The sequence below is a fragment of the Cupressus sempervirens genome, chromosome 7 (genome assembly GCF_028749045.1).
Source record: "Cupressus sempervirens isolate cs-2001-9-10 chromosome 7, ASM2874904v1, whole genome shotgun sequence".
NCBI classification, from domain to species: Eukaryota; Viridiplantae; Streptophyta; class Pinopsida; order Cupressales; family Cupressaceae; genus Cupressus; species Cupressus sempervirens.
In genome coordinates, this window is record NC_143124.1 from 545,229,755 (window position 1) to 545,244,430 (window position 14,676).

Sequence of the window (14,676 nt, forward strand, 5' to 3'; positions counted from 1 at the left end):
CTAGCAACGAGCCTTGGTCGACAAATCAGAGCTGGCAATATAGATGGAGGAGCAAGTATGCGAGGTAGGAGTATTTGTGGCGACCATCCATGGGGTCTGCAAAGCCCTTGAGGTAGTGAAGAAACCAAATGAAATGGAAGATGGTGCTAAGTCTGAAAGGCTGAGTGTCCAACTCAACTAAAATGATACCTAGCAGGGTATACCAATAACATCTGATAATTTGACGGAGGAGAAGGGTCTGGACCCACTCGACCAAAGCCCAATCTAGATCAAGAAGAGAGGGCTCTTAAACCTCAGAACCATATAAAACTGTCGGTCTAACCAATGAGTCCAAGAGAGATAACTTGGACTCAGTGTACTAAAAGTGATGCCGGAAGCACTGTCTCTCCAGAAGGGTGAGGGAACTATGCCCTTAGCAACCCTAGGCAGGTTGGCAAGCCTCATGCTAAAGTGGGGACCAGAGAACTTGACCCTGAGATAAGTGTATGGGGAGACGATCTCGATCACCTAACCTTGGAAGCTAAAGTGAAGGTGTGAGATCTTTAGATAGTTGAAGATCATAACCCGAGTCTTACTTAGGTTCACAACGATCTGCCCTTGGTCACAGAAGGAGGCCAACACATCAATGAGCTCCAGGAGAGGAGGCTAAAAGAACCACATCATCAGCAAAGAGAAGAATGGAGACCAAAACTTGGTGCAAGTAGCAACCACCACCGAGGAGCGAAGCCTCCCTGAGAAAGGCCTCAAGCTCATCAATGTAGATACTGAATAGAGTGGGGGAGAGAGAGCAGCTGTTATGTCCCAATTTTTGAACTAATTTAAAATATAGCCGTTGAGGTTCACATGAAGTTAGTTGACAGTTTAATTCGTTATAATCTTGCGAAATGGTAAATGGTTAGTCGTTATAATTTCAAGTGAAGATAACAAGTTAGTTGATCATTTATCACGAATTCATGGAATTGAGAAGATGGTTAACTGTTATGATTATTTATAACTTGTTATGATAAGATGATTTAATTACGGAGAATTTCTGTTCAGGAAACACGTTGAAGGGGTGGAAGCATTGTCAGAAAAGAATTAGGCACAGGAGCATCACCATCACTGGGCAAATGGGTTGAGGACCTAGCAACTTGAAACAAGATAAATCTATGGGACCCACATGAGTTATTTAAATAAATAATTTGAGAAACATAAATAATTGAGTTAAAATATAAACGTACCTCAAGGGATTTTAATTGATTTTTCATCATATTATTATTATAATAAATATTTAAATATGTGCGTATAAATATAAAAATGAAATAGTACCATTATATTATAATAACTTAATGTAATAATGTCACCCCATTGATATACTTACATGAATGTATGCAAGTATATATTATAATAATAATATTCGAATTATAATCTTTCCAACTTCTCTTCCAACCTTTTTATTTTCTTTTCCCTCTTTTTTTCCAATCGATTTAATACTTGGAATTTGAATGGGTAAATAATCTTTAAATCCATGGGAGCCAAGAAGTCACAGCTGTTTCCTTTTTATGTGGAAAGGAGTCCGAGCTCTCGAATACTGAAGATTGAAGGGAGAAAGCAAATGTTTTGTTTTCTGATTGCATAAACCAAAGACGAGCGGCTGTGGAAACAATGAATGGTAATCATGATCGGAAAAACATTTGAAGCTCCCGAACTGAAAGTAGAAGGAAGAAAAGGAAACCAAGTAGAAGCCTGCATTCCAATCTTCATCTGCAAGAGGGAAGAAGTAACTATGGAGTACAACCATTGGGCAATCTTCTTTTCAATGTAAGTGGCAATCACAATGCTAGAGATGTGAGCTTGGGTAGTCTCAGTCTATTCAGTGATGAAACCGTAATGGATATTTTGGGTTTTCTTGATGCCAAAGATTTGTGCCATCTTTCACTATAAGCAAAGCCTTCTACATTTTTTTGAAATCAGGAATCCTTATGGAGGGCACTCGTCCTCCATCAAATGAAAGGTAAGTTCTCTTTCCAAGGATTGTGGAAGTCAACATACATTGCAACGCATCCCCCTTATCTTCGTCTCCAGCAGCCCTGGTGTCCCACTTCAAGGTCAGTAATTTCTATTTAGATTACTGTTGCAAAGTTGGCTGTGTGCGAATTTAGAGATGAAGAAAGAGTGGTTAGAGGTCGATAATATTGAGAGAAGAGATAAACTTTCTTATATGAATATATATCTACTTTTAAGGAACCCAACAGACTAGTACTTATTAGTAATGCATTAGCAAACTGGGGTTCATTAAAGAAGTGGAATAGAGAGTTTCTCTGTGAGATTGCAGGGGACACGGAGTTTGCTGTGATCCAGTTGATATGATTATGCTATGCAAGTAACATCTCAACATAACTGGAGAGGACAAATTTGAGTTCAAGTTAATCAGAACAATATCAAATACTCATCAAGTCATGCTATATCATTTTATAACAGCCAGTGAGGCTCACAAGATTCTTTCTTTTCCAGATTTATTTCAAAGCTACAATATAAGTTTTGCTGCATATTTCATGTCCTTTGTTAACAGTCCTTTTCTTTTAACTATCATAATAAATTAGATATAGATCTTATGGAAACGTTTTTCCAATTGCATTAAAGTCTGGAATGAAATATACTATCCAACGATATTTTCCAAAATCGTCTCAAGAACACAACCTTTTGGTCACAGTTGTGATAAGCATACTAAGCAGCGTATCTATGCATAGAGTAGATTGCAGCAGTTCTAGCATTTATCATGATGATATCTAGTTGATATCTTGTTTGAATTTACAAATTGAACTTCTTTAATTTGGCCTTGTGCATGACAAGTGATAACCAAGTAACCAAAGTATGGATCCATAAATCATTATGCCACTGGAAATTAGAAATAAAACAATCAATTCTGAAATCTTTAAAGAACATAATCATGTAATCACAGATTGTGAAATGTTAGAAGTGTGTAATCTTCTTGAATAAATTGTAAGAGCGGGTTGCTCTGAGAGTTCCAACACCTAGGACTCACCCGATTGTTTAGCCAAAGAAAAGGGTGAAGAGGCGAGAGAAAGGAATCTGCAATAACAAGAAACAGTATCAGTTATGACATAACAATGTCTAACATTTTTAAAAGAAACATTTAATAGCTCATGCATGGTCATTGTATTCTCCTGCTGTCAAGTTGAGTGGTATGATAGATACCAAGATGCTCAATGGATGACAAGATTTTCCTTGTCTATTCCAGGTAGGGAGGGCCTTTCTCGTTGGAGATTGTGTGGGGAATAAGTTATGGATCGAGGTTGGGTGGTTAAGCCCCTGACAATGTTTCACCTCTCCCTAAGTTGTCAGATGTACAACAGACAAAGATAAGCTATACATCCAATTGTTTGTTAGAAACAGGTATTATCACCGCCTTCTTCAAAAATTGGGTGGACGACAAAGTTACCCTACATGGTGTGTCTGTTAAGCTGACTGAGGAATTCATTGGTCTTCCCATGAAAGGAATAAAGTTTTCGAAGCAGACTAGTATATCCAATGCGGCCTAGAAAAAATTTCCGAAGACGAAAGGAGAGGAGTTGCAATTGGAAAAGAATGGCGACTTCTTTGATGTGCAACAGATAAAAGGTATTTGGCGTGATGTGCTTGGTTGTATTCGTGAGTATTTCATCCTTGATGGAAGAAATAAAAGGGTGCACAAATTCCACTTTGTCTTCCTTAACCATTTCAGGTACAAGGACAAAATTTCCTTCCCTTTTTATTTGCAGTTTTCTTTGCTCCAAAGTTTGAATGCCCATAAAAAGAAACAGTCTTGACCCATATTACATGAAGGTTTGATCTTACTCATTGAGGGTTTTTGTAAAAATAAGTCCATTGCTTCGTCCCCGTACACTGGTAAGCATAAGAGTCCTAATCTTGTTAAAGGAAAAATGGATGAGAATGTTAAAAAGAAAATTAAGGCTAAACTGAATCCCTCCAGTTCTCAAAGACAAATTGAGGAAGAGGAAACTGAGGTGGAGAGCATTGATGGCTCTGATAAGGATGCCCTTGAGGAAGAGGAGGAGACGGATGCTGGGGAGTTTAGCTCTAACTTGGACGGTCACCCGGACTCGAAAGACAATAATGAGGATGGGAGAGAGGAAGATACTACGGAGGTGAATTCGGAACAGAGCAAGTCTGAAAATGAGGATACTCATATCGTATTTGAGGGAGGTGATAAAGAGAAAGAAAATGATGATTTAGCCATTCTGAGTGAGGAGGAAAACATGGGGAAAGCTTCCACTCCTCTTAAGGAGACTGAGGATCATGATAAGGAGGGCCAGAGCCATCATATTCATGCGGAGCCTGGTGATGGGGAGCCGTTGGATGGGGGGATTCATATTGATAAAGATGACCCTGTTCCACACACCACTGTTGATGATGCAAGTGACTCCCCGGTGAGGGAAATCAATCTCTCCTTCCTTCACTCCGCTAAACAAAAAGCTGACTCCTTCCTTCAAGTCAATTCTTGGTTATATAATGAAATAATGGGTTTGAAGAAGAAAATGGATACCTTGCAACATAACCAGGAGGCTGACCGGGCTAATACTCAACACATGGAGGTGCAAATGGGAGATATCCCAAAAAAACTTAAGGATTATGAGCAAAATCTTAGACTGCTCATCAGGGAAAGTGGAACAAAAATCGAGCAAGTTACCTCTAGCATATGTGCTGCTGCGGCAACGTTGGGTAAAAGAGTCAATGAAGGAACCATTTCTTCAGAGGGCTCAAGCAAGAGGACAAGATAGAGTTCAAGGAAAAAAGGTTTGATTGCTGCTGCTTCCTCGGTTGCTAACTCCATCCAGGACACGGCTAAGATTGGTAAGGAGGTTGTGAAGATGATCACGGAATTGCAATAGTTTCCTGGGTTTTCTTCTCTGGTTGGTTCTTGTGCAGGTCCTGTTTGCTGGCTGGTGCTTCTGGTTCCTATGTCTGGTCCTGTTTTCTGGTTTTTAGTTTTTATCTTGTTCTGTAGGTTCCAGGTCCTTGTAAAACCTGGGTATTCTATCTGGACTTTTTTAGTGGTTTTAGGTCCCTGTAAAACCTGATTTTGATGATACTTTTCAGTAGGTTTATGGGCTCTTTCATGTTGGATGGCTCGTCTTTTCCTTTTTTGAGGATGTGAAAGGGTTTCGGGGTCCCTTCAAAACCTGTTTTTACCGTAATCTAAAATAGGTATTATCACTTTTATGATGTATATGCAGGAAGGTAAGATTAATTGAGTTATTTCATCATTACAATTATTTTACACCTAGATGCGAGAGATAGATTTATGGATTGTTTTTCATTTATATGAACATCGAATATGAGCATAGTTTCTAATCTAGAGTTATTGCCACAGTTAAGCAATCGGAAGGAAAGGAATGATACAATGATATCTGGAGCCCTAATTGATACAGTGGCATTTGAAGCCCTAATTGACACACTAGTATATGATACTCTAAATGATCCAATGGTAATTAAAGCCCTAAGTGATACAATGGTATCTGAAGCCCTAAATGATCCAATGGTAATCAATGCCCTAATTGATACAATGGTTTGTGGTGCCCTAATTTTATATAGTGGTTTTTAATAATAATCATCATTTAATTTTGATATAGCAGCATTGGATGGTAGTCGTTATATGATTTTGTTATAGCGGTATTTGTGGACTAATCTAGGTGATTGCAAAAGCCTTCTTACAATGATTTATTGGTTCAAATTTCACGTTATGTGGATTTTAATTTCTATGGTAAATTCATTAATGGTGTTTTAAGTTCTTAGTTAAGAAATTTTCTCTAATTGATTTTAATGGTAAATCTCATTCACATGAACATGACTGATAGAATTGTCTATTCCTATGAAATTGAAGTAATAACTGTATTCTATGAGTGTTTTAGTTGTTAATTAAGACCCAGAAAAACTGGATGTTACAATAGCCCTGCTTCACCGCAATGGTGCTCTGAATCAGATTGGAAAAGCCCTTTGGAGTCCTGAATTTGCCGACCACACTCTCATAATTGCTGTCAAAAGAATATTAGAAATGTCAATGTCTCTGAGCCTCTAGGAAAGGACCCCCTGAGGAACAGAGTCAAAGGCCTTACGAAAGTCTGTGAAACAACAATAGACTTTCACAGTATGATGCCAAGTTTCCTTAATGATAGCTCGTAGTGTCAAAATGTGATCCATAGTCTGGAAGTTGGTACGAAACCCAACTTGTCCTCTAGCACGACACTGTCTCCTGTCAAGCTGTCCCGAAAGAATGGTATTCAAGATTGTGGCATAAAGCTAGGCAAAGGTATGCCCAATCATAATGGTCCTATAGTTGTCGGGGTTCGAAACCAACTCGGATTTATAGATTCGATAAATCACATGTTTCGACCATAAATCACGAAACTCAGTGCAAACCACTCTGTTGAAGAGTACCGAAAGAAAGGAGCTCAAGATGGGGATGTTGAGCTTAAAAATCTTTGCTTGAAATCCCTCTTCATTGGCAACTATACTACATCTCATGAATCTGATGACTTCACAAACAGTGAAGAGAGTGAAAAGATGGCAGTGGGGGAGGGGGGTAGGGTGGACGTGTAGTTGGCCAGGGATATCATGGAGAGTGGAGGCATGGGACACTAGAGAGTTCCAGTCCAAGGTGAGGGTGGGGGAGGGTGGTTGGGGAATAGAGTATGTCAGAAGGTTTTTGGGTCACGAGCGAGTGTGCCACAAAGGGATCTACATTGCAACGCCATGAACGACTGCTTCTTGTAATGAAGAAGATGGTGGTACAAGGAACAAGACTAGGTATAGGAGGGGGAGTGAGCGACAAAGGATGCACGCAGAGAGCAGTGGGAGATTTACAGTCGTCGTCATACCATTAGTTCATGGGGCAGGATTTTCGGCTAGCGGGGCTAAGGGGGGGAGGGAGAAGTGTGATGGGGGATGGAGAGGAGGGAGGACTCCCAAATACCAGTAGCCAGAAGGTCAAACAAGGATGAAGCCTAGGAGGAATCCGAAGAGCCTCACAACATGGATCAAGAGGATGATGTTGGAGTAGTACATCAGGAAATAAATTTTTGGAGGGTTGTAGAGAATCTAGAGATAAAAACATGTAGAAGGGAGGCTCTTCTTTTTACCACCAGCTATGCAAGGGAGAATTACCCAAGCATCACGTAACAAATTTTAGTCTTCACTTTGCTTCACTTCAAAATTCAAATGCTTAATGTGTGTCATTATTGTTTACTTACGAACTTGTCGCAACCTTTTAGCACATTGAGATGTGAGCATGACTCAAGCTTATTTGATGCTATTCACACAAAGAAGTGTAACAAACTGATGCAAAATCATTTCATTGATCTCATTGTCTTTGCAATATAGTCTTCAGATTCACTTAAAAAAGGTGGAGTGATCAACTAATTGTGACATGATTGCCTTGGATGACATTGTTCCTTGTAATGATTGGTCTCTCTAGCACGAAGATCCCATGTTTACAGAATACAAGAGTCATCTAAGATGCAACCAAAGGAGGATGTAATAATAGTAGATGGATTGGATGACATTGTGGTGGGAGATGATGATGTTCTAAGGAGTCATTGCCTTTTTGTTCAACGGTGGAGTTGGAACTGATTGAAGAAAATTATAAATTGTTTTTAATATTAAAGCAGCCAAAAAATAAGGGGGCTGGCTCTTAAAGAAACTTATAAATTTGTAAGTTGCATGGAATTGTAATTTTTTTTAATGATCATGGGACTTGTATCATATTATTTGCTAATGTGTTTGCATGTTGATGAGATATTGTTGCTTTTTAGTCAAATCTAATTGAAAACACTTACCCAACATATGTGAAACTTGTTTCATATGTTTTGTTAATTTCATTTTACATGAAGCATACGTTTTTTAATGAATTGAAGTATTTTAAAAAAACTTTCCAAGCTTTGCTGAGTTTTTGCCAATAATTCAGTTTAAGTCAAAATTGGGTCTGCTGAGTGTTGTTCAGTTGCATGGTTTAAAATTATCATCTGACTAATAAAGAAAATTAAATGGGAATTAGGTTGGTGCTGCTATTTGCCTAAAATGTAACACATAGTATCTAAAGCATGGTTGAAAAAATCGCTGGTATATTGCTAAAAGCGCGAGATATCATGAGCCATTCTTCGCGCCAAGTATATTGCCAAAAATATTGGGGATGATTTTTAGAAAAAATCACTGCAATTATTAGTTCAAAAAATTGTGTGGTAAAAAAACAGTCAAAATGCGGCGGAGATAAAAGAAATGGAAACACAAAATGCTTTTAGGTATTTGCAGTCTATTATATCATGAAGTTTAGGTGTTTTGCCCATTGTTTTCCCTGCACATGATGACAATCATACATGACTTAACACATGTGATTGAATGCTATATTGGATGCATCTGGCTGAGATAGGGCACCATTTTCATGTCCAGGAGGTACACAAAATTTACTGTGCGCAGAAGAGAATTTGTTGACCAGATTATGAAGAGAGTTAAATATGAAGAAAATTGGTAAGAGTAATTATTATTATTATGAATTTTAATGTTAAAATTAAGTGCACTGATACTACTCTTAATAGTAATAAATTAATAATAGTAATATTGAACTAATAGAATAATTTATTAAAAGTAATAAATTAATTCAATGTTGATAATATAAATATGGTTGGCAATAATAATATTCATTTCAATAATTATAATAATTATATCAAGAGTAATTATATAATTGACAATATGTATTTAGTCAAATTATGGTTTACTGAGAATATGTATTTAATAGTACGATTAAGGTTCTTGAAGTTAGTTAAAGTTATTATCCATAGTTTCATGGGGATGAGAGTACGGACACAGGTACTGGTATGACAATTTTCCAAAACAGGGGACGGGGGTATGGGTATGCCAATTTTTTAAATTATAATTTTAATATTTTATAGAAAACCTGAAAATATGAGTCATGACATTTAGAGCTTTCAAGAACAGTGATATGTTTGCAGATGTGTAAGTTTTCACTGTTTCAGTTTTAAATTTGCAATATGTTCGAAAGCATATATATGCTATATGAAAATCAAAAAGTCAGAAATTCTATATATTTTGAATTTCAATGCATAACAAAGAAGGAAGACTTTAAATATTAACAAGAAGATCATAAATCATTTAACAACATATTGCAAATGATAAATATCAAACTTCTAACCTGGATAGCGATAAAGTTTAGCAGTTTGTTGTTCAGTGTTAATCAATTGACAATGTTGTATTAAAGTTTCAAACTGATTACATGTTAAATTATGCTTCATAAACAAGCTGTTACACAAACAAAAATCCAACATGGAAATTTTTTTATAGTTTTGCCTCCAAAAAAATTAACAAGTGCTGATGTGGTGGTTTTCCCTGTAGGGTATGTACCCCAGGGAGTACCCAGTATGGGAAACGTGTCCCGATACCCGGTACGTATCCTAGGGGTCTGTGTATGTGTACCCGTGCAACTATGTTATTATCACTAATGTATACGTCAATGATATCTAATTTGATTTATATATAGAATGGAAATTGGTCACCAATTCTATACATTTAACAATATGTAGCTTTTTGTTATGTATTCTGAAATGTTCGATAAAAATTTCGATTTATTACCTTTTTTTTGTCCGAGTTCTTGGTAAGTCCAAGTTTTTCAAAAAAATTGGACCAACCAAGTTATCCCCAAGTCCAAGATTTTCAACTTTGATCTAAAGAATCTCTTTGTCCAACTTGAAAAATGGTTTTTTGATCTTTAAATTTGTCTATTGGAGTTCAATACTAAATTGTGAGATTAATGTTTTGATTATGTTGGCTTTATGCTATATTGGATAGTTAGACCCATAGTTGAAAAACTCGGTTTCAGCAATATCTCGGCTAGCTCAATTCTTTTGAAAATTTTTGGAATTGCCAAAAGCTCAGCAAAAAACTTGGCAATAAATCAACACTTCTATTGAACATCTGAAAATATATAATTTTTATAGATATATTAATAAATAATTAATATACAATATTATACTACTTGAGTATTAATATATAGTATAATAGTATTATAAATCTGTATTATGTAGTATTATGAATTTACAAAACCAGTTCAAATAAATTAAATGTTGTATATTATAAACTTATCTATAAACTCACAATCATCAATTCATAACTAATAGTTATATAAATTTACAACTTATAGCTCTATAAAAATATATATAGTCATCTTGATGTGTATACAGGAGCATAATAGTGATTTGCATATGAGGATATTTGACTACTATGCATTGACTTTCCAAGTCATTCATTGGGGATGAAATTTAGCATACTTGGACAAATTTACGTTAAATTTCCAAAAATGTTTTCTATAACCTGTTGAAGAGCAAAACGATTATGTGTGTATCCTACAATCAATACTCCATGTGATGGCATCTTTGAGGCCTATCGTCAAAATAGTTCTTGTGTCTGAATCTGTGCTTCTATGTTTTCTCCAAAGTCTAAATCTGTGTGCCTTAATAGTCCTTAGTAATTGCACCTTAATAGTCCTTAGTAATTGCACCTTTCCTCAACAGCCATCACAGCCCTTTTGTTAGCCTTCGCAGCTTGCGGGAAAAAGAAAAAACTCAAACATTTCTAGAGAACTTTATTGTTTCTCAAGTTGACTTGATCAACGGTTTTTTGACCCAAAAATTGAAAAACCGTGATTTTTTCATCCCAAATGCGGTTTGATTTTTTCAAAATATCGTCAGCCATTTATTTGGCAATTATATCGGCTGGCAGTTTTGCTCACAATATCTCACGATATTAGCGATATATTGTAGTTTTTTTAAAAGTATGGTCAACTTAGACCTAGTGCTCTCTATACGATTTGGTCATGACATGATGCTAAGTTGTTATATCAGATTGTTCTTTTATCAAAATTAGTTGTGCAGCAATCTTGTTAAAAGATTTTACGTTGTGGAATGCTGTGATTATCTAAACATCGGCGACTGAAAAAAGTGATTGGCAATGATGTTGGGGCTTCTAATTTCCTAAAATTTAGCAGTTGCACTCTCCAACCCATAGATGCAAATATCATCAACTTATTGGTGATAAGTTAACTTATTGTGATAAATTTTGTCCGATGATAAATTGCAACACTTTATCGCCAATATGTTGGCAAAAATGGGTGATTTTTACTAACTAAATTGACAATAAGTGGATTAAATATCGTGTGTGGCTGTATATTAGATTTGACATCAAGACAAAAGCCCATTTTGCATTTTGTGACTTGTATTTTGCTAGTAAGGCTAAAAGAATCCTTTCAAGGTTTTGGAAAAGGATTTAGAGCAATTTTTAGCAGATTTGAAGAGGTTTTTGAAGCAAAATCAGATTCACATATTAGTGCAAAAACACCTCAATGACTTTTTTTTGTGCAATACATCCTTTGGTTGCACAAAAGGAATGTAGAGGAAGCACAAGCTGGTCCACTTCATTTGGATTACATAGATCTTTACTGTGATTGGACATCACAAGAGCAGTCTCTATTGTTTATAGAGGATGAGATCTACGATTGGGATATAGAGTGGGACTGGATTACATTGAGTAGGTTGAGGATGGTGGGGAGTCATTGCTAGAGCCAACACAATCTACGTCCAGGATAGGAGTCAAGTCACAACTAGTTGTGTAGAGGGAGGAGGCTCAACCACAATGGATTTCTAGAACTAGACCCGCTACCCCTCCCATAGTTTTTACTAGAGCTTCTAGGAAGAGCAATATGAAGACTTTTTTGATGTTGTAGAGGTATTTACTTATAGTTTTACAAAGTCAGTTTGCTATTTAAATTTTGCTTCAGACTATTGGGCTACTAGCCATCAATATTCCATATGTGGATGCCATTTTGTACCCCATTTGCATATAAATATATCTAGACTCAGCTTGTTTTCTTTTTGTTCATTTACTTTCTCATTAGATGCATCTCCTCATTGGATTTTGCAAAAAAACAAAAACATTTCTAATTAAATTTAAGCTATTTTTTAAAGTTGCTGATAAGTTGCCGAGTAATCACCATTTTTTTGCTGGTTTTTTATTAGCCTCTGGTAATAAGTTTCCAAGTACGAGTTTTTCAAATATGAGATTCCTACCAACTCTTATGTTTAATTGCCAAATGGATTTGTGAAGTACAAATTTGTCTTTGGAGTTAATTTATTTGTCAAATTAATGTTTTTTGATTAGCCTTGATTATGTTGGCACTATGGCTTGCTGGTTTGTTAGATTAAGTGTTTTATACGAGTTTGTGTTTAATTTCTTACTGGTGTTTTATGTTTTAATAGCCAGTATCTTTGGAGCTTGGTGGGAAAAGCCCAATTATTGTGTTTGAGGATGTAGACATTGATAAAGGTAAATCTTTATGAAACTTCTCTTCTGCATCATTAGCTAGTTATTATCCAGAGATGTCTCCATCTGTTGATTTTTTCCTGTCCTAAGAAAAAATATGTTAGGAAAAATAAATGACACTGTAATGTTGCATTGCATGCATCTTTATTCTGGTTGAGAATGTTTTTCTTTTGGCCTTTTATATCACTGTATAAATTTATTCTATTCTTGGTTTTAAATTTTAGAAAATTGTTATCCGCTATGAGTGCACCAATCATAAGGTTGAGTATTGTATGGCATTTCATTGGGGCATACAGATAAAGAGTTAAGGGCCATTTTGTTTTATGGAGGTCAGATTCATCAAATTGGATCTACTACATGCACAGAAACACAACACACGTGTACTCTTACTGTTCGTACAATTTCAATTTAAGTAGTCTCTCTTTTACATGCTAACATTGAATCTCTGAAACAGCGGTAGAATGGACAATGTTTGGCTGTTTTTGGACAAATGGACAAATCTGTAGTGCAACATCACGCCTTATAGTCCAGGTATGTAGGAACAATAACAATTGAATAATTGGGAGACATTTATATTATCATGCATAAGATTCTGGCAAAACTTTTAAGAACTTTGAATTAATAGGATTGAGTGTGGGTAGAATATTTTCCCACATTCCCAATAACAATAAATAAAGTACTGCAGGTGTAGATTTGCATTTACAAAGGGAATATTGATACTAGTAGTGATGAATAGTTAAGAAATTCATAAAGCTGTAAAAGCTGCTATATTGGGTTCCATTGAGCTACTAATATATGTGTCATACTTTGCGAACTGTGACTCAATATGTATGTAGACAAAAAGTTTCTGACTAGGCAAAACTTGACAGCTTCAAAAAATACTTAAATTAATTTTTAAAAAACACAAGAAAAATACTTAGTTACCGGGTTCAGACCCTGCTACCTGGATCCGGGTCCGGGTTCGCATGGGTCTAGGTTCACGGCGAACCTGGGTGGAGCCACAATCCAAATTAAGGACCCTGCCCAGACCCACAGCAAACCCAAGCTAACCTGGACAGACCCACGGTGAACCCGTGGTGAATCGAGGAGGACCCACAGCAAACCGTGAGGACCCACGATGAACCTAGGAGGACCCGTGGGTTTCTCTTATTTTTTTGTATATATATATATACTCACGAAGCCACCCACGAACCCAAATGGGAAATTGTTATTTTGCTTGAACCCACAAACCCGAACCCCAAACCCAAATCCGTCCTCGAACCCGAGTCAACAACTTAGGAAAAATATAGTTACAAAGTGTACTAACAAGTCTATAAAATGTTAGCTGAGTGCTTTATTAGGGACTTTGAACCTGAACTAAATGCTTCTCTTTTTTGTGTCCCAAGGTGTAAAGGAATGATCTCTCAAATTCTATTCTTTGACCCTGCTGTTTATTATTTCCAGTACTATTGCTTCAATTGTGTTTAGCAGGGATTCCTCTCTAGTCTCTTTATCTTGGAATCTTATTGCGCTCCATCCAAATTTTCTAGATGAGTATTGATGGACAAATAATCCACAGACTTGAGTAAACAACTTGACAATTTATGATTGGGCACAATATAAACCAGTTTTTAATGTCATTTGGACATGCTCCTGCACAACCCAGCTTATCACACATCCATTTCTACGACACTTGTGCAAAGGGGCAACCCTGTTGACTGGTCTTTATCTATTTTAAGTTTTAACAGAGGTTCCTATTTCATTTCCCAGCATCTAATGTCCCTTTTTTTGGGACATTAGGAAATTAAGGACATATCCATTTAATATTAAAATTGACTTATCATAGCATAATGCAAGTTTATACACCAGGTTATCCTAATATTATTAAGTGGGTTAAAGGTGACAAAGAAGGAAAAGCTGAAATGATAGGGATAGGGAACTGAAGGGTCACTGTCTTGAGCATAACAGAGGAAAGTTTCATTCATTTGGGCATGCTTGGATTTGAGATAGAATCTCTGGTTTCTCTTTGGAGAACTTTGGGAAGCTGCTAGCTTTCTCTTGTTGAGGATCTTGAGGACCGAAATCTTCGGGCTCTTCTTGGGTGAATTGGACGCAGCCCCAATTCATCTTTGTGGTGGATTCACATCAGAATTCACATTGGGCTTTTAGGTGCATTTTATTGTTTACTTCCAATCTGACTGTATTTCTGTATTTAAGATTGGACTTGATTGTTATTGTATTTCTGATGTGTAATGCAATAACGAGTCCTAGAGATTAAATGAGCATTTGCTGGTTTATTTGCGTAAGATATAT

At 36.4% G+C, this 14,676-nt stretch overlaps 1 protein-coding gene across 1 annotated transcript in view; it reads left to right on the top strand.

Annotated features, from left to right (window-relative positions):
- Positions 1-14,676, top strand: part of LOC149547925 (aminoaldehyde dehydrogenase 2, peroxisomal-like) — a 231,743-nt gene that overhangs the window by 125,361 nt on the left and 91,706 nt on the right. Inside the window, exons 8-9 of the mRNA XM_089791969.1 lie at positions 12,321-12,387; positions 12,839-12,915. Coding sequence (XP_089648095.1) covers positions 12,321-12,387; positions 12,839-12,915 — 144 coding nt within the window. The remainder of the gene's footprint in view (positions 1-12,320; positions 12,388-12,838; positions 12,916-14,676) is intronic.